This window comes from Lineus longissimus, chromosome 15 (genome assembly GCF_910592395.1).
Source record: "Lineus longissimus chromosome 15, tnLinLong1.2, whole genome shotgun sequence".
Classification (NCBI taxonomy): Eukaryota; Metazoa; Nemertea; class Pilidiophora; order Heteronemertea; family Lineidae; genus Lineus; species Lineus longissimus.
This window is the reverse complement of record NC_088322.1, coordinates 13,012,361-13,034,374: the sequence shown is the minus strand read 5'-3', so window position 1 is coordinate 13,034,374 and position 22,014 is coordinate 13,012,361. Positions and strand designations below refer to the sequence as shown.

At 41.6% G+C, this 22,014-nt stretch overlaps 1 protein-coding gene across 2 annotated transcripts in view; it reads left to right on the top strand.

Moving 5' to 3' along the window:
* Positions 1-11,808: 11,808 nt before the first annotated feature.
* The window catches only part of LOC135499698 (cys-loop ligand-gated ion channel-like), a 34,204-nt gene continuing 23,998 nt past the window's right edge, over positions 11,809-22,014 (top strand). Inside the window, exon 1 of one of the 2 annotated variants that reach the window (XM_064790625.1) lies at positions 11,809-12,075. In XM_064790625.1, coding sequence (XP_064646695.1) covers positions 11,872-12,075 — 204 coding nt within the window. In that variant the 5' untranslated portion in view covers positions 11,809-11,871. Of the gene's footprint in view, positions 12,076-19,347; positions 19,508-22,014 lie in introns of those variants that run through there. The other variant, XM_064790627.1, reaches the window with a different exon arrangement.

Sequence of the window (22,014 nt, the reverse complement as noted above, 5' to 3'; positions counted from 1 at the left end):
AACCGTTGTGGAAGTGGTATCACCATTACCATCAGCACTATCATCACCACTCTCTGCATCACCACCGTCACCACTACCACTACCGCTACCACTACCGCTACCACCATCCACATCACCACCATCATAACTGTCCGAACTAGCGGTGGTACTGACAAAACTTTCATCACCAATTTCACCAACAGTGGTACAGTTCAGCCATTTCCATTTCCTCTCTTTTCTATCAAAGTGCCAGTGTGGTTCAACATCACATTTCGTACCTTCAGTAGTGCTACTGGGACTGGGACTGGTTGCAGTGCTTCTTGAAACAGTTGCAGTTGTGGTTGAACTACTTGGAACAGTTGCAGTTGTGGTTGAACTATTTGGAACAGTTGCAGTGGTGGTTGAACTACTTGGAACAGTTTCAGTTGTGGTTGAATCACTTGGAGGAACTGTTGTGGAAGTGGTAGCTACATTACCATCATCGCTATCATCATCACCCTCTGCATCATTTCCACTACCACTACCGCTACCACCATCCACATTACTATCGGAACTAGCTGTGGTACCGACAACAACTTCATCACCAATTTCCCCAACTGTTGTACAATTCAGCCATTTCCATTTCATTTCCTCTGTATCAAAATGCCAGTGTGGTTCAATATCACATTTCGTCACTTCAGTTGTGCTACTTGGAACAGTTGTAGTTGTGGTTGAACTACTTGGAACAGTTGCAGTTGTGGTTGAACTACTTGGAACAGTTGCAGTGGTGGTTGAACTACTTGGAACAGTTACAGTTGTGGTTGAACTACTTGGAACAGTTGCAGTTGTGGTTGAATCACTTGGAGGAACTGTTGTGAAAGTGGTAGCTACATTACCATCATCGCTATCATCATCACCCTCTGCATCATTTCCACTACCACTACCGCTACCACCATCCACATTACTATCGGAACTAGCGGTGGTACCGACAACAGCTTCATCACCAATTTCCCCAACTGTTGTACAATTCAGAAATTTCCATTTCATTTCCTTTGTATCAAAATGCCAGTGTGGTTCAATATCACATTTCGTCACTTCAGTTGTGCTACTTGGAACAGTTGCAGTTGTGGTTGAACTACTTGGAGGAACTGTTGTGAAAGTGGTAGCTACATTACCATCAGCACTATCATCATCGCCCTCTGCATCACCACTGTTACTACTACTACCACTACCGCTGCCACCATCCACATTACCACCATCATCACTGTCGGAACTAGCGGTGGTACTGACAACACTTTCATCACCAATTTCACCAACAGTGGTACAGTTCAGCCATTTCCATTTCATTTCCTTTGTATCAAAATGCCAGTGTGGCTCGACATCACATTTCGTTGCAGTAGTTGAGCTAATACTGGGGCCACCAGTAGTAAAGGTGCTTCTGACAGCGCTACTTGAAAGGTCGGTGGTGGTAGTGCTACTTTGGAAAGTAGTAGTTACAGTAGTACTTGGAACAACAGTTGTCGCAATGGTACTCGGGACAACAATGGTGGAGGTACTACTTTGACTTTCAGTGCCAACACTACCATCTGCATCATCATCATCACCATTAGCATCATCCCCGCTACCACTTCCACTGTCAATACCACCATCTGTGCTAACAGTAGTAGTATCAACACCCTTATCGCCAAAGTTACCAATTGTCATGCAGTTGAGCCACTTCCAAGTTCTGTCTGTTGTATCAAAGTGCCAGTGGGGTTCAACATCGCATTCTTTAGCTGAAGTAGAACTTTCAGGTGTTGAACTGGATATTTCTGTGGTAGTAGAGCTGGTTGAAACAGCTTCTGTAGTTGTGATAGTTGTACTTGGACTTTGTGTTGTTGTGCGTGTGGAACTGGGAGCGGTAGTGCTGCTTGGACTCCTTGTGATAGGGCTACTTTCAAGAATTTTCGTTGCTGTGCTGTTTGCCCTTGAAGTTGTGATGTCACTGGGATTCGCAGGGGTCACTGGGTCCTCAATTCCTTGACCGTTATCAGTACCATCGGCACTACCGTTATCATTATCATCACCACCCTCATCATCGCCGCCAGCACCGCTACTACTTTCATCAATAACATTTCTAGAATCTCCATCGCCATTCTTAAAATCATCATTTCCCGGTCGGTCAGCCCCAGTACCCCCATCGTTTAAGACTTCGATAACAACCTCTCCGAAAACACCCTCAGTGGTGACCACTTCAGTATCGTTCTTGGTAACGCTATCTCGTGATGCAGCCCCCTCTGTCTGGCATATCCCACACGATTTCATACAGTTCTTTGACATATATTTAGGGAATTTTTCACAGTAGCCACGTTTCTTAAACGGTGCACATGTGTTGTCCAGATCAAGGCAAGCATCTGAAACATCAACGAAGAAAAACGATGGGTGGATGGCAGGTTGCATATCCAAATCGAAACCTAACATCAGCTACATTTACATGTACATCTGGCAGAGTCGAGCTTGACGTTATGACACATACATCCTTGTTGACCACTTTCGGTATAAAGTGTTCACCGACAAAGACTTCATGGTCATTAACCTCTTGTAATTTTTTGGCCTGTGTATTGTTTCACACCATCTGTCCAAAATACCTTACTAAGACACGTTCAACAACACATGCAAGTCAAAGAACCATAGCAATGTGGGCTCCGAGACCGCCTTTGCAACCCTGTTGGATTGTTGCAGGAGGTCTATGTATGTAGTCCACAATCCACGTATGTCCATCTACTGTCCACCTGCGTGGGATCTTTTACTTGCCGGCATAGATACTCAGGTACGAGGGAGCAGGGCTTTTTAGTCTCATGCAATAGACCCTCATTGGCTTATCTCACGTTGACCAACAGACATGTCGTGCTGGGAAGAACCAGGATTTTAAGCTCATCAGAGGCTGGGCTGGTCCATCCAGAAAAAAACAAATTGGTTTTCCCAAATATACAAAACCGGGCCCTATGGCGTGGTAGCCAGCAGTAAGAGGCGCCTTAAAACTGCAGGTTTTTACTTACCAGCGGGTTCGAAACATGTATCGCAAGTCGCTTTGCAATAGTAACCCATAAAGCCCCCATTGTTCTGACACTCGCCGTTATCTTTGAACACTTTACATTGGTAGGCGGGAAGGATATCAACGCAATCACCTAAAACAAGGAGAAAATCGTAGATGAGTGAATCAAGGAAATGTGGAAAATTGTGATAGAGAGATTCGATTTTGAGAAAAGGTGAGGAAGACTTTTCAAGTGGCCGTTAATTTATAAACGTGGTGAAAGATGAAAGAATATCTTAGAAGTGACATCGTTCAGGCATGAGTCGTGACCATCTCAATTCAATTTGTTGGGAGTTTTAACCCATAGGTCGTGTTGTCATACAAAACAAGTCTGGCAGCAGTTGGCTGAAAGAATTTCTTTTTTTTAAACTTGACGCACCTGACGCGCTAGAATCGCCCTCTCCTTCCTCGATTTCGTCTGGAGTGCACAGCCCACATGATTGCTGACAGTTATCCTGCATGTAGCTCTGATAGACTGGGTTTGTACACAAACCTCTGGAAGTGTAACTTGGACAGACTGCGACCTTATCCTCGCATCGTTTGGTTTCGTCTGGTTCTGCAAGTAGAGAGAGTTAGCTAGGGCGGTGCCTAAATAATGATGAGGGCTAAATTGATAGACAAAACAATTTGAAATGGCCCCGCTACAGTAGGGGACGACTAAACAGATTGGATGAATCCCATTTTAGTAATGAGGTACTACGATGTTGGTTGTGGTACTCGCAATAGTAAATTCATCAAAACTGGCAGTACCTTCAGGCTCAAGTTTTCTGTCTTTCGTAGTAGCAGTAATTGAACTGTTATAAGTGCATTGGCCTTTACATACAACCCCGGCTAAAACAAACACCCCCGGCTCAAAGCGGACTGTCACACACACGGTTGAACAACGCTCGGTCCCACCAGTGCATATTTGATAATCGAAATTGCCCGCCAATGTCGGTAATGGGAGGTGGACAGATGCAATCGTACACCTGGTTTAAACGGCGTACGTTTGAAATCACATCTTAAATACGACCGAGCTAACCTGGTCTCCCAACGCAATATCCACAAGACCTCTGACAGTTCTGTTCCATGTTGATGTTGTATCGTGTGTTCTGGCAGAGGCCCTGGTTCGCCCAGTAGGAGCAGTATGTGGAATTACGATCCTGGCAGCCAGCTGGAACAGGGAAGAAAACTTCGCATGAGATCACTAGACTAGACTCTCTTCACACACTGTGTGGGGCGTCGGAAATTTGGGCTTCTGATCACGAGGTCATACATTCTTCCTGCGAAGCAGCAAAACCTGGCAAGACTGGTAAATTTAGGCAAGTCACTTTATTGTCATTGCCGATTCGTATATTGGAAGGGAATGTCAAACCGCCATTGCCTGTAGGGTCTACAATCACCTGGTGTCTAAGCTTGGAAAATCTAAATAACCCATCCAGGTAAGATACATGATGATGAGTAGGCTTTCAATATGATAAAGTTCTGTAGTGACAAAATGAGGAAGAAGACAAAGAAGAAGAAGAGTACAGTTTAATACTAACTGACAGTTGCTCCAGCACCACCGTCATCCTGTGTCAGACTCGCTGCCTGGTTTCCACGACCTCCACAGAATTTACACGCTAGAGGGCAGTATAGTCGCAGATACATCGTATATGACCAGTACTTGCAGAAGCCCAGGCTGGCCCAGAGCTGGCAATTTTCTCGTCTATTTTTGCAATCTTTAAAAAGGAAAGTATCGGGATTATAATAGTAACTTTCGGAAATACAACAGGTCAGAGGTCCTGTCTCCAAATAATATGTGGGGTCAGATATCGACATATATTGCACGTGAGGAAGGGTTTAGTCATTTTTCGAACGAAAGATAGAGACCCATAATCACTTAAAAGCCCTTTCTCTGGCAGGACTAGGATAAAGAATCTTCGAAACCTCTGCAAAGTTTCTGCCAGGAGTTCTATTCGCTTCCCTTTCTTGATTGAGAACGCTGCTAGTTGATTGGCTAAAATAATAAACGCCTTTATGTCGTCAGACTGACCGTCAGAAACATTAGTCCACCGTGAAGTATAGCAACTCTCAAAAATTATTCTTGGTTGACTTACCTGGTGTTGGTAATGCGCTGACCATAACGAAAGCCCGACAAACGCCACATGACCTCTCACAGTTGCTTCTCATGTACTTCTCGAATCTTGCATCATTGCAGTAGTTCTTTCTCGCCCAGTAGGGACAGAATGTCTCGTTTCTATTCTTACAGGCTGGAATTAAGAGAAATGTAACACAATAAAAAAATTTGTGTACACATAGTCGAAACGGTTTACTTAAAAAAGCAATTTAAAACAACTTACGAGCCGCGGTTGTCCTTGGTGTGGTTGCAGCAGTTGTTGTCGTTGGTGGAGTTGTGCCGGACCCTTCGCAGTAACCACAAGAGAATGGACACTTCTCTTTCATGTAGTCTTTGTATCGCTTCGTACAGTAACCAACGCGTGCCCAACTTTTGCAGGCTTGGTTCTGATCCCTACAAACTAAGGAAAGGGAGTATCATTAGTTTTAGCTATCATTCAATCAGCTCATTGCATTCCTTACCGTGTGCAACACCTTCCTTTAGAAAGTGTTGCATGGCTAGTGGTTAGAGTGCTAGACTCCCAACCGAGAGCTCATATTTCGAGAGTTTATTCCCGTTACAGTTCGTAGGTTAGGTGAGCGCTTAGAAGCTGTTTCTATGCCCTTCCCTTGGGAAACTTGAGGATGACGAGAAGCGCTTTGAGAAAGGATGTGTCCATAGGAAAGCGCTATAGGAAATCGAACTCCCACTCTCAAACTTCAAAGCTACCATATGTGCGTGACACACTGTTAATGCAAACCAAAAGCATGTGTTGGTAATTCAGTCCTCAGTTTAGAACTGGTACAGTTTTTAAAGGATTTAAATGTGTTTCCCGTGACATCTTGTTAAAAGATTCCACCTCATATATACCTGGTGCTGGTGTTGTTTCCTCGACCACGGCGCAGAACCTGCAGGCAAGTCGGCAGTAAGCCTTCATGTAATTCTCATATCTCGAGTTGGCGGCGCAATATCCACCAGCTGCCCAAGCAGGACAGGTCGGGTTGAAATCTTTGCACTCTTCTGGAAAAAAGAAAAAACTTAAGCGTGACGTACAGTTGGCTTAAAAGGGATTTTCGGTGCCAATCTTTGTTCTACACTTCAAAAAGCTCAACTTGGGACTGACATTCACAATACTTTTTTGCAGTCTGGTATTCGGCGTCGAACATGTTTTAATATCCCACAGGGGCACCAGACTAACACACTGACAAAGTGGCAAAAAAAGATGAACCAGTGTAACTAGGAGCTGTAGATTAATTTGTGATTTCGTTAAATCTCGAATTTGATACTTACATGTAGTACTACTACGGCACTGACTAGATCTTAAACAGATAAAACTATAATCACCTGCAGTAGTCGGTGGTTCGGTCGATGAGGTAGTTTCGGGGGGAGTGGTGGTTGAAGTACTTGCAGTTGTTGTTGAGGACGTAGTTGGCGGTGAAGTGGTTGTAGTCGAACTCGTAGTTGTCGGGGATGTTGTAGTTGTTGACATCGTTGTTGTTGTTGGTATTGGTGTCGTTGTGGTCGTCGTTGTGGTTGTTGGTGTTGCACATATTGCGCAGGAATACGGGCATTTCTCTTTCATGAATTGCACATAGCCATACTCGCAGTATCCCGTGGCAGCCCACTTCGGGCACCTACTGTCGCCATCTTCACATTCTGAAAAGTACATTTTTTTTTTCATTTAAAAATCCTTCGACCACAATGTCAATCGATTACTGCACTTTTTTAAGAAGAAGACAACATACGATTTATCAAATTTTGAATAGTAAAAAAAAACAAATATAGGATTGCTTGTGTTCGCGTATGATTGGTTTTAACTAGCTTTCAAATGAGTGGGGAGCCTATCCCTGTTCAGTTAAGCTGATGACGTTTTCAATTTTTAAAAATACACGTATAGGTTTTAGAGTTGAATTTAGGTAAATCATTCTCGGAAACAAAACAGCCCCCTGTACAAGAATATGTGCCCTTACCCACGCTGCCAGACGTCGTTGCCATTGTGGTTGTCGTTTGTCCAACTTCAACCTCCTCACATTCTTTGACAGGGTCGCCGGGACACCAACATTTGCAATCTTTACCAACAAAACCTTCTCCGGGGCAGGTTTCGGCCGGACAACTACCTGGACGAAATAGAAGGGGCATATTAACTGCTGTAGACTATAGTTTCATACTAATACCTTCATGCATCCTAGTCCCGACATCTGAGGACAAAACTGCACAATTAAGTCGTTTGGTTCTTCATAAAACTACGATGTACAACAAATAGGAAAGTAGGTTCCTATAGGGCAAGTTCAATTTTCATATCTTCTTTCCCAATATGGAGCAATCTTAGGTTTTACACTTACTGTTACAATTGTACATAAAGTTCAGCATCTTGATATCTCGAAAGCTAAAGCCTTCTCTTTGTCCGATGATGGCCTGATACTTTGGATCGTTTGTCACGATGGTTCTTCGTCCGTTGAAGGAAAAGTACTAAAAGAGAATAATATGACAATTAATTAGTGACGATAGTGTGAACTGAATGCTTTCTGAAAGTAAACTTATTCTGCATCACTTATGACTCGAGCGCAAACTAGAGGCCATTTTCTGAGAAGTTGAAGTTGTCAATCCCAACATGGAAGAGGCTCGTCAGGTGTCGCACGATATATGAAGAGATTTCTGGCCTCTCCAAGTTGTCACATGTCTTCGGATAAAAGTCTCACCAGAAAGGGTGTAACCAAGTGTACTGGTTGATGTATTTTGTCACGATTGTCTAGTCAGCCTGGTGATCAAACGAGCAAAGGAGTCAGGCAATTGACCAAGCGTACAGCTGCAAAATTGTCCATGTCCTTACCCGCTGTCCGTAGTGCATCATACTGTTATAATCATAGGGTACTCCCAGATCGGATATAACACTCTTCGGCAGTTTTTGAAAATTTCCCTTCTTCCTGGCAATAATGTTTGTATCTTTGATTGTAATGTAGTTGTCCCGGTCAGTCCTCGTTTGCATGTGGTGGAGACCCATGGCGTGGCCAATTTCATGCATAGCGATACCTTTCTGAAATTCAGATACTAAGTTATTTTTCACACGAATATTTTTCTATACTCAAGTCGAAATCGAGATCGAATCAAAGATCCCCCAGATACGTCAGAACCAAATTAGGCAGCCTTTCCGGCAGCTGCAGATCACTCTTTATTTCGAGGTTATGAATGGAAAAAATGGTGGGGCTAGATTATTCTGAAGACTAAATCATACTCACCGACCTACAAAGAGGTGCCAGTTCGATAGTCTGGTCCCCTCCCTGCATACCAACAAACGACCGACATCCATCGCCACTGCTGAAGAGCAACCGCTTCACTCCCTCATCTCTCGCCTCCGCCTTCCGAAAGTTTAAACATGTGTATTTGTTGTAGTCGTCAATTCCGTCTTGTACCTCTTGTTGCTGTTCTTTTGCTGTGGGACAAATTATTACTTTAATTAGGCTATGAATATAGAGATAAACGTATTACTTTATAGCTTAACGCACACGGCTACGAAAAAGCATCAGCACACGTATTGCTTCCGGCACGTTAAGAGGCCTTGTCATTGAAACTGATTTCTTGAAAAAGCTACTTTGTGGCAAATATGAAGCATGCTTAAGTGCACCTCTTTTGAAAAAAAAGTTCATAAACATCCAGTGCCTTATTAAAATAATAATTTATCTCATAGCCATTGGCACTTAGGTACTGACTACCAACGTACATGTACATGTACATGTATAAGACAATAATCTTATCACTGTCAATATAAATTTCCGTCATCCTGAAATAGCTGGCACTGTGATTACGCTAAATATCTCTGCTTATTGCCTTAGCAAGGATTAAGAGTGAAGGCCAGGTCTTTGACAATACTCTAGCTTCACTGCTCTATGACTCGTCGATTATTACCACGAACCGGAAACAAAGGTTAAGTCGGAAAATGATATCATGACCATACTTTTGATCTGGTGATCACGGGTTCGACTCTCCGTGTATCCATAACATTTTTTTCTTCATTTACTTTTTTTCTTCATTCATGTACATATAGCATTATTAGTATCATCATTATCACTATCATCAATATGATTCATATCTTAAAACTCCCTGAACCCGGACTTTATAAAATGAAGAACACACACAAATTTCAGACTGCAACGAAGATCACACCAAAACTGATTGTTAATGTTGCATTTCCTCTAATATGACTTACAAAATATACTGGATATCACATAAGGAACTTCTTTATTAGTCCATCGCTTCTTTAAGTTGGTAATCGCGTTCCTCTTCGTCCGAGTTTTATTACCAGCTTCTTTTTCTATTCTGGAAAGCAAAGTGGCGTTTGGCGTCAAAAACGTTTTGAATATTATTCTAGAATAGATTTCTTGGCTGAGGAACAAAAGAAATCATTCAATTGGTTGAATTTTAGCTTGGTTCGCAACTGAAGCCTAACTCAGCTCGGTTGCGATTACTTTACATGGAGAACATGACACATGCTAATTATTGTGATCCCTTTATGGCCAATGATGAAATCTATGAAAACTCATACTTTTGTACGATACTCAATCTATCGTTAGACCCACACATGGCTTGTCTGTCCAGTTCGTCGTCCGCCTTATGTTGATGTTCATGTTAACATGTATGCATATGACGTTTGTACTAAATAATATACATACAATTCTTTCAGTTCAAACCACTCATCGGTTGGGTATTTGATGTCTAATTCCACAACTACGATGTCCTCATCTATTACAAAGTCAGACAGGGCTCGGCTTGACGTTGCTGCACTTAAAATTAACTGATCCATGCTCACGGTGAGAGCGGGCTGAAACAGACAATGAAAGTGGCTTCTGTTGGTGATGACAGCGTAAAAGATACAACTGGGAAATTTTAATTACATGCTTTACAACACAGAAGGAGATCGATAGGCGTGGAGAGGCAACGACGCGCGGGTGACAGGAATGAGAATTAGGTCGCGAGTCCCTGCACTCTGTCTTTGGGTCCCTTTGAACTACCTCGGTCGTTCTCTATTAGTCTGAGATAACATTCGCCACCTCGTAAAAAAATCGGCTTATAGAAACATTTAAACGATCTCAATATGTCACCTACCGTGAAGCAGCTGGCAAAAATCGAAATCGCAAAGTAATAGAACTTCCATTTTGTCCTTGGGTTGGCCATGATTAATTATAAAATTCCATAAATCAGCCATGTACTGCCAGGCATATAATCCAACAAATTCTTGAGATCCGTGTGTTATTATATATAGCCTTTTATCTTTATTTATATTTGATATCATTGTACTTTCTAAGGGATTCGTTTATACAAATGGTATAGGGCCTTTGGACATGTTAAGTCTTGTTGCGTAATAGATAATGAATAACCTACTTAATACGGTGAGAAGTTATCAAATTCACTGGAGTGACTCAGCTTATCTCTTTACTCGACTGGCCTTTAAAGTGGGTTTTTATCTTTATGTCAATCGAACCTTTGTCATAGGCTTTCCTTGTACCAAGAGATAATTAAAAGGGAAACAGTTTCTCTTTTAAGATACCCACATAAGCGATATATAGAGAGTGTTTGACACCTAGCGCATTGGTTCTGGGGATCCGGTGTAAGATTACATGTAGGCATTGGACTCAATAGCTCCAACCTGCGTTTGTCGCTATCTACCTTTAAAGTTGGGTTATCTTCGCAACGAAATATATGAGATAGAAAATCAGAGGAACAGAGGAAATAAATTTGATTGTTGTAAACAGCTGATCGCTATGCCATCTCCACTCCTTACATCCAAAACCAAATGATATATCGCGCACACTGCGCTGCAATTACCCAAGATTAGGCGAGGTCACCGGGGGCCCCATGATACATTTAATACCCATGGTACCCGCCCGCAACAAGAATATAAACAAATGAATTCCACCAACAGTGCATCGCTCCGACGCCAAAAATGAATTATTTTTTATCACTATATGGCAGGGGATTTTACAACCAACTAGTTTAAACGCTAGAATTGCATACATGGGACATTTAATGTTAAGTTTTTTATATGATATTACCGATATCAGTCTGGGCTTGTTAAACAGAGGATATGAGAGGCTGAATAACACTGATGTGGATAATGGCGCATGGTAAGGTAAGTTTAGATGAACGACGGATCTATCAATCAAAATAAATCAAAAGGCTAAGACAGGGCGATATCGTGAGACCTTCCTGAACCAAGGATCGGGCAAGTCACTGCTATGTGCTTATGAGAATTCTAAATCCCAAAAGTGTTACAATGTAAGGAGCGACCCGTTGCTGTAAATTAACTTTCTTCAAACTCGACGTTGTCACCAGTGTAATGACCGGCTTTTTTATACGGGTTGGAAAGAACCGTCATTTGAGTATGTCAATTCCTGGTTGGAGTAGATCCGAGGAAATTTCATCGAGCAACTGACCAGACACGCGTTATTCAAAGGTTAATGGTAGCCGGATCAAATGTTTAAATTGGGAAAAATAGATAGAATATTACGTTACTACGAATATTCAAGACTCAAAGCTTTCCGCTATTCTCCTCACATTATCGCCGTGTCCGGTAATTAATGCAATAGAACGAGTAATTGCCTTGCACCAACATTACCCATCGGGCGTTTCCCATAAACAGCCAAATCATCGACGCATGCAGCAACCCAGCATCTTGAGTCAAAGATATCCCCGTCCCCTTCCAGGCTAAAGCGACCAGGGGAGACTCCGTATCTAGGCGACCAGTATTCATCAGGCACACCATACCAACATGGAGAAGCAACACGAATCCGATGCTAGGCAGGCTACGCACAAGCCCATGACTCCTATTCTCAGGTTAGCGGAAGAAGAGGACATCAGTCTGTCAGGTACCTCATCAACAGGTAGCGTCATGGAGGCTGAACCGGATAAGAACGCCAATAACAAAACACCTGATGAAGCAAAGGATGCTGTGTGTCCTCATGACCGGAACCAGGTAGGCCAGTTTAAATATTTAAATCACTTTTAGTGCACATTGAGACGTTGTGAATATGTATTTAGTAGAAAACCGTGAATGGTTCTATGCATCTTACCAATTCTTACGATGTCATGTTAGCGCCTTCTGGTTGCTCGTTGAAAACCATGATTGATTTCTGTAGAGACCGGGGTAGTATTAATTGTAGGCTATAACACGCTTTGAAAATGGAAACATAGGAAATTGCTATATTAGAACTCAATATTGTTGTTAAGTACCCGTGGCATTGGCGTCTTACCCAAAGAGCACACAGGATTTTAGCAAGCCATTCGTTTGATACATTCCCCTGAATCCCTGAATATTGTAGTTCAATGTTATGGTCTGTTTTGTAGGCGGACAGGTCACGTTGATCATAATATTTTAGGCCTTTTAACGGCACAGTGTTTTATCAAAGACTGTAGAATATATGTAACTAAATTAGAATAACCTTCAAACGTGAGATCTAAAAAATTATGATAGCGGTACATTCTATTGATAGTTGTTGGAATACAATTTTCGTGAAAATTTAGAAGCTGCATGAACATTTCTAAATCATCCTAACTGCGGCTGAAATGACTTAGCAAGCCCCTCTGGGACGAAGATCTAATTGCTAATTTTGGTGATGTGTCACTTCATGAAGTACATTGTAATCAAGAAGAAGCAGAAATGGAAGAGCCTACCACTTAGGAAAAGAAGAGGAAGAAACGAGACAAAACCTTTTTGATATGATCGACAAAGAAATAAAAAAAACAGAAGCCCCGATGTAATTGGCTAGTTTGTCACGATGATTGCTCTCCAGCCAACTGCTCAGTTGACTTCCACAAAGCATCAAAGTTATTGATCCATTGGGAGTCATGCCATGCTTTTATGATGCATTGCAGTGTCTATTTTTGGCGCTTAGTACTGTACCAGCTTACTTTGTCCTATCAAACAAGCAAACCTCCATATTCATCAGTACAAATGATGAACCCCAAGGCTTTGAATAGCGACGCTTTGCTCTATCCATCCCTGAACGTGTCCAAATGAATTTAATACGACACTGATGAAGTTCTATGGTCACTGGGACCCGGGACTGGAAGTATAGACGCCACAAATGGAATGGTAAAAGCTGCACAACCACTCGAACGAAATGGACATATTGAAGTTCAATCACTGTTCCCTGTAATCGTTTCTAAAGATGGTAAGGAATATCAGATGCTCAAGAACAGTTTACGGTCCCTAAAATGAATATGTATTTCAGCTCAATGGCATTTCTCGGTGCACATATAACAGTTTATAACATAGGGGGACGAACACGCCTACACCTTCATACCCCTGGGCCCCACGTGGCCTTCTCTTACACCCAACATAGTAGAGATACATAAATTACGAAATACCTCCGTACTCATTTTCGCAGGCAACTCTGGCCGACGCCTTGCTTGTCGACTTTGTCATCATTAGTGGTAACAAACAGCTCGATTAGCGAGGCAAGTATGTGAATATTGTCGGAGAAATGCAAGCACGATATACTTCTAGATAACTTGCATTGACATGGGAGGGTATTGCTGAGATTGTACAACATTGTGGCTGAGCTTGTGAAAGATACCAGAGCTCTAATGTGATGATAATTTTATGTATGAAGAAAACGACTGTGGCTGCATGGCGGCAAGAGTGATTGCACACGTATTCCCTACAGACTACGGTTGTGTATATACATGGAATTAGATCAAATTTAGTTCGGTTTAACTCAATTTATTTCCAATATCATTACAAAATACACACGGTATGGCAGAAGTGGTAATGGAATTGTCGGTGTTAACGGAAATCATCTTGTCTCTTGTATTATGGCCAATAACAGTCAAAAGTTGGACAGGGACATTTTATCTCAAAACCATTGGAGGTGGTGGTGGACAGATTCTTACCCAGTGCGAATATAATACAACTAGCCCATTATCCCGACACAAAATTGACGACCGTAATTCTATAGCTAACACCCATGCAGTGGCAGCTAATTATGTAAGCAAACAGCTTCGTCGATAGAAAATTCCAAGAGGCAATTTCAAGACGCGTGATATGGTAATGGAGGACATCACGGAAACGGCCAGATATAACGACAGATTGATCTCATGACTATGTTATAAACACTTGGTATAGGATGATGTGCATCTGGCATTCACGCGGTTTCCTTCGTCATGTGCTCCTGCATCATCCTCCCACAGGAGGCATTTGGCCCGTTTCTAAAATACACTCACACAAATATAATTTTGGATTGAGTGTATTTTACGAACGATGCAAAGGCCTGCTATATGGGATGACGTATTGAATTGGTTACATTTGATACCAACTGATCATGTACTTTACAAAGTTTATGAACTCCGCAATATACAAAACATTACGCAGCGTACATTTCACTCATAAATTTGTGCTCGGCTCCGTTTCCGAATCAATAACATAATGGTTAAATCTTGGTGCTTCATATCCGCCAATCTTTCCCCTCAAACAAGCCTCAAGTATACTTGGCCGGTTTGTATTTGCATTGCTAGCAAGGTTTATAAGGCATTGATATAGTAACCCATTACTGTTTAAAAACAACTATTGTAAAATTTGTTTCTTGTAGATGTGTGTTAAGGCGTGGTTCAGGTCAATATGGGGCCTGCTGGAAGTTGAAAACAATTGTGAGAAAAACAGTGACAAGCCAAACAAGCTTGATAGCGTAGACAGCCTAAGCAAGCATGATAGTGTGTAGTGCCGTACCTACAGCGTTTTTTAGGCCTCATATAAATTAACAATCACTGTTTTATATGTGCCCGTGCATCTAACATTGTCTAAAGGGGAATGATAGCCAGTGGCGACGAAAGAGCAGTTAGTCATCCGATGAATCTTCCTTCTCATACGAGCTGATGATGTTCTGCATAATTGATAAGCCCAACAAAGAAGAACGTTTTCTTTGAGGAGAAATGTTCTGCAATGATACCTTTTTATATAATTTAGAATAATTCTACCTTGAAAAATGCTGTCCTGAAGAAAGAAACTCTCGAATTACTGAATATTTTACCGGCTAAAAGATTAATGACTCTTTCGATACACCACCTACTCTCTTACTTGGTAATATTCCTGACCCCCAATTATATCAAACTCGTTATCACTTTCGACTCCAGCAGGCTTGGGTAATGAAGTTTAGATTATTTCCTATTATTCATCCCACTGAATCATTTCATTGAAACACTACATTGGCGATAATGACATGTTTAATGCTTCACGTGCTATGATATATTGTGTTTGTTATTACCTTTAGCCTTAGCGCCTGTCTTAAGTGAAGTTAACCTTCTCTACATAGCCGTTGGTTGCTGAATTGATTCTGCGATACAGTCGTTATTTCTGATAACAGAGTTTGTTTTTTTTAACACGAACGTCTCTTTCCAGGTTTTAGTTAGTCTTGTCTGCTTTCGAGAGCTAGAGAAACCATGAATTTTCAGTACACATGGCAGAGGGAAACACATAGAAAGGTGTAAAAAATAGAGCTGTAAGCATTCTCAAACGATCAGAAACGAGAAAACACTCAGAAACGAAAACACTCGAATACGTTACAGCGGCAGCAAAGCTTCAAAGCGACTGATTGCAAGTCATTAAGGCAATATCCTGAATTTAAGGCCAGATCACTGTCGCACGGACCGTTCCATTGTCGGCCTGGACAGCGAGGGTGAGGATCACTGGGAGAACTGGGACTGTGAGTACCCAGTAGCTTTCCAATAACTCACTGCTATCCTGTTGTTAACGTATGTTTGATACCTTTTCTCCTCAGTTATACGCTCTGCTCGAGAACCAATGATCACCATGCCAACGGCAGCATTCCAATACATATGACGTATACCGTCGTTCAAGACCCTGGACGATGTCCGGTTGCTCAATCATTGTTTTTCAGTAATCTGAAAACGGCTCCTTTTGTTTATGATGGCTGTCGGTATCAAAATTCGACTAGACGACACCAAATTCATATTGATATACGATTCTTAGTTAAGATATTAGCTATGAATCGTCAAGAATCTTCTAACTGAGTACATTGTACATGTACACGAATCTGAATAAGATCTGAACGAAGAATCCTATCCGGATTTTCGACCAGGCTGGACAGTGGCTATGAAAGCAGACTTTTGACATGGAGAAAGGCATGCTGAAGTAATTTCATCTTACACTGCCGTTTCTTTGTGCCAAGCCATGTAAAATTCCCTGTCCAGATCCAAAGATTGGAGGAGAGGCTTGCCCCATTCTTATTTGGTTAAAAGGATAGCCTAAAAACGGAACAGTATAGAATGTCTCAAGCTACTTTGAATGCGACGACCGCTCAGCGCACTGTTGCTCATCCTAAGGACTATCGATCACCATTTTTTATCATAGTTAGTACACCCTGAACCCACGTGGTACTGCATATTATCTATACATTTATTACATTAATGATATAACTTTGTGGATCTATGGAGCGCATCATTAAGAAATATAAGACCTGTTTTACCATGATATGTGAATTATTCAAATGCTTGTGTTGGTAAAAACTTGCATAAAGTCAATCTCACCTCAGTGAGAGTTACACAAGTCATAAATTATTCACATAGCGAGTCCAGTCCCATGAGTAAAGCAATGTCGAGTAGGTGGCAACCCCGGTAATGGTTATTGTGGCTGGCAAGGGGATTGGACTCGAATTCCCTGCCGTGGCGGGTGGAGGCCTCTCGAGAGGCTGGTGTTCTTGATTGCTCATGGCAAAGGCGACAAAATTATGAAAAAGTAAAATAATATGATATCAATGGTGAAACCACGTTGCTTCAACTTTTTCAAGTACGTTGTCCGCATCGCTGCAACAGACGTGAGTGCATGCGTCTGATATAATGTCGAACGATCATGATAGAATCCCTTGGAAAATTAATAACGATGATATGACTCATTGGCAGATTTCAAAGGTATTTTGACATTTTTGTGCTTCCCAGATGACCATCGCTTCAATGATGTGTGCCACATTTTTCAATTATTTAGCCAATATGATGCTATCTACTGTCGTCGCTGATATGAGACATTTATCACAGATTTAAAAATGTTGACAAATTATTTTGAAAATGCTATTGCGCAGCAAGCTGAGCGAAACTCATTACCCTAAAAAAGTGAACTGCGTGCAAAAAGTGTCTAATTAAAAGAAGATGACAATAGAGCAATACAGGGTTTATGTAAAAAATCATCTCTAATTCTCATATGTTGTTTTGTTAGATTAAGTCCAAATCCGACTATAGATTGATATTTTGCGACTACTTATATTTGTTTTGGCGAGCTAAAATATGTTTACGTACAGATTTTGTTTTTCGTTCTCGCCAAAATGCGGTGAGTTATGACCCATAAACGGAACCACTCAATCTCCCGAAGCGGATCACAATCCTAGCACAGTGTCGTTAACTGCCATGCATAGATCATGAGATAAATGAGTTGTTGGTACGTCTACTTCTGGTCACACATGAAATGCGCAGTGACTTTTTCATAGCAAACACGAAACCATGCCGACTATATGACACCTAGCACAACAATGATGTATACAGTTTACAACTAAATTATGATGGAAATATACACATTGCCAATTTATGCAGCAGATGAAATAATCTAGGATCAGTGATGTATCAATGTCAAAAAGAGCAATGAGATATGAGGTTTCGACAGCCGCTGTCATTACGGCAACAACTTCATCGGATAATTCATCAAATCCTTGGATTCAGTGCTTAAGACTAATAAATCAAATGGATACAGTCGCACTAAATTAGTTAACAGTTACCACTGCGCATGCCCAGCGATGTGATTTTCTGACTGAAAACAGCGCCGTCCTTGTGAGCAAACTACATGGAAAAGTCAACAACTTCGAAGGCGAACCCTCCATTATCATGCTAACTTTAAAGGAAAAGAGGTGACACACTTAGATATAACTTTAGAGTTGCAGTACATTAATACGTCTATTCATGCAGGCTTTATATACAGCGAGCTAATATGGGAACAGTTGATCTATCACGCAAATACCACATGCCTTCGACTGCAGCTCTCCTGAACTCGTATGACGCCAGTGATCATGTATGCGAAGTGGTAACTGTGAATTCGTTCATCAGGTGCGCTCTATACGAGACCATACTCAAAATTTGGTCATTTTGGATTTGTCTTTCTTTTATCTCTCTTGGCTGGTTCCTATCATGAGCGTGCAGATCATTGCACCCGGTTTACTCCATTCTTAGACAAACAGCACGCCAGTCCAAATGGTGATGACGGTCTATCTTCCAGAATAATAACAATGCCCAAGATAACATGGTTAGCGATATTTCATAGAAAGCGGTTTGACCCGTGGTACGACCCAATGGCATCTACTTAAACCGCAGTGTTCTTAGCATCGTTACGTAGGATATTTTTCCTACGATGTACCTCCCCGTGTCGACTATGATACCGATGACGTTTTGATCGCAAATCTGGCAATATCGTTTGTGTGCAAGTTTTTCTCTGGGGCGCTCAGTAAATGTGACGTCAATACGTAGGCCTAACGCAGTACTTAGACTAGGGTTTTACTAGACTTAATCATTGAAAAGCATCGTTCAGAGAGCCATGGCCCGATAATACTATAAAGATACACTTTAGCTTCTCATGGAAACAGTTATATTTGCAACGTTTCAGATAAGTGTTCTTTGAAATCTTGCGGCTTCTTCTGGAAACAGTTATGTATTTGCAACGATTCGGATGAGTGTTCCTTGAAATCTTGCATTTTGGGGAAAAGTCGTTTTGAAATTATTCATAAGGGCACTGGTGACCCCGGACAAAGACTCTAATACCTCGTCAGATAAAAGTCCTTCCAAAACATGAGAAAGTGATTCGACCTGGCCAGGAATGCACCCACAACCTCACATCAAGAGATGACACACTTTTATATTAATGTAGAGCATTGGTCTTTCAACCGCGCCACTCTGACAGCCACAAGACGTAAATCTGGACTCCTAGAGCAACATGTCATGGGAGGTAAAGCTTTGATATCCAGGTTATGCTTCCGATCAGACTGCTAACTTATTTGCCTAATCGGGCCGAAATCGGGGTTTAACATTATTCATGAAAGTAATTGATTTATTAGGTTAATGCTCTCTAGATGTGATGACAATACATATTCTGTTATAAACTGTAACTAATTGACAAAATCAGCGCTGGCATCCGACCAATTCATTAACTGTTAATACAGTTACATGATCATTCAGATGATCTCAGCGACTCTTGGTATGGCAAGCATATTCGGAACACTGTTCATTTCTTTGAAATGGTGTTCTCCTCTGTGAAACAGACTACCCGTAAAAGGATATCCTCTATTGGAATAGGGGCGTTTGGTTTTCCTGGATTAGTTGATGGACGCGGACACCACTCTAACACATCGGTGACAACGGTAGGGTATAATTATATTCTCTGGTATCTTTTGATAACAGCCACGTTTGCATTCCATTCACACGGAGCTTAGTACAAGCAAATCGGTTTCCTTGAGCAAAACTTTTTCTTATCCCAGTGAGCCCCATCTCGGAAAAATTCTGAGTCACCGTCCTTCTCAAAGACCACTCCACAAGAGTGTACATATTCCAGTTTCCCCCCCGTATTGCCCAGAACAAGCTAGTCTCAGATTGTTCTTCGTAATCATCGATGTCGATAATTGAGTAAGCATCGACACCTTATGAGCAATGCCAATATATATCGTATACATCAGTATTATTATCAAGCATATTGGGCCAGATGGTAACTTGGTTTACTTACAGAACGACTCTGCTTTGTTTTTCACGCGATCAGCAGATTTCTGTAGATTTGATGCTTTACGCCTTGCTGAGCTTGGGCGTGTCCCGCACTTCTTTGCCAACTTAACCCTCTCAACGAATGTATTGAAAACAACCCTTTAACTGAGCTTCTGTTCATCACATCTATCATCCACATTTGCGGTTTTTCCGTTGTTGAAAAGCACATCACTCGTAAACCCGACACGAATGGGAGCAAATCCCTTTGAGAGTGGTTTCATTCAACCATATGATGCTAATTTCACAGTTACAATCACCATCATTGTGCATAGCACGTTCAGTGATGGTGATCTATTACACTCGTATCTGGCTGCAAAGACCGCATAAAAACATTGGTATAACGTGAAACACTATAGTTTCTGCTGCCGCATCACTTGATCAGCACATCGCTCATAAACTCAATTTGATTGCATGAGACATTAAGTTTCTGCCAAAACGTAACTTTTTGCCTACCGTCTCGCCTCATACCCCACCCCTTATGATGTCGTGAGAGTTCAAGCTCTCTTCCAGCCACGGATACCATGGATAATGCAGCAACTCTGAAAGTTTTATTAATACTGACGACAGTGATTAGTGTGAAAATTGGTCTCACAGGGATTTGCGGAAGTTTATGTTTTGAATATTGGTGAAAAGCTAATCAATAGTGTTGTTTTGAGGGGTTGAGGACAACTCGCGATTGATAGATGGGGTTGAATACAATAAAATAAAAATAAAAAATAAATGAGAACTACGCCTCCTCCAAGCCAACTTTCTGGTCTACCTCACATACATTGCTGCAGTAATGCCTCAGAAAAAATGCGATGCAGGTGAAACAGCATACTGCACCACGCATCGCTCCATGATTCTTGATTAGTTAAAATATATTTAATCAAGGTTTAATCAAGACGGTCATTGCCATGATGCAATATACTGAAGTGATGCTATCTTCCAACAGAGATGATAAATCCTCAGGGGTTCATACAGTGGTCCCTCACAAATGGGTTTCTTCTGGCACTTATTATGTTTCACCAATCATATATCTTCACAAGAGAATGTAAAAGAGCAACAATTCCCCCGCTGAGAATATATTGACACTCCATGTCAGACTGCAAGAAAAAAAACAACACATAATGGCGTGCAGATGTCCCCCGTCGCCATTTTAAAGCTTTCTGCAGAGATAATAGTAATGTGCCGTCTCGTCCCGTCTCCCCCAGAAAATGTTCACCGAGAAAAAAATAAACAATTTGGTCTGGTGCAATTCTCATCTACAGTCGGCCTGGAAACGATCGATCGGATGAATTTATTCAACAAAAAGACAAAAATGGAGCCGGGAGAGCGAGTGAAAGGGACGGAGAGCGAGCTGTAAATGTACCACCAATGCTCGTATGGAGCCCATAAGTTGTCAGTGGTGCAGGCAAATATGTGGTCTTATCTACTCTGGTCCTATCCTGCCATGTACATCACTTCAAGAGGGATTACATGGACTTGGCTGCAATAACTAGAGCATTTACTCCAGATTAGAGATGCTCTGCTCCTGACGTTTAATTACCTATCCCGTTATTCGACATCGTGATCATGTCGCTCGTGTTGGCGTTTTGAAAAGCTACCTCCAGTTGCGTTAACGTAAGCTTAGTGATGGGCGAATACTTAAGACAGCAGTCTAGTTCGATTTCGTATTTTTTACATCAAGGTACAATATCTATTAGCATGATTTTTAGCTATATTTCCTGCAGTCTACATCAGCAGGCGGTATTTTTTTCGATGACAACAACAAGTATTGATGCTTTATTTCCTTATCCACATTACCGCATGCAACAGCCCCAAAGTTGATGGTCGAACGGAGTAGCCGAAAACAGCTTCTCCGTATTAATGGCATTGAAACGGTTATCTATTGCCATGGAAACTATTGGACAGGTGTGATCTGAATACAAACGTCATCAATGGTTAGAAAGCAGCCCAATCTAGGCTTATCCATCATCATTAGGTTGTTGATTACACTGCCTAAATGTCCTTTATGTCCTGCCTCTTCGGACCATAACCAGTTCCTACCAACCTTCTCAGCAAACAGGGACGCAATTAGATCTCTCGAAAGACTTTGAGCTTCCGATTTGTGTACTCTTTTTTCACCTTCATA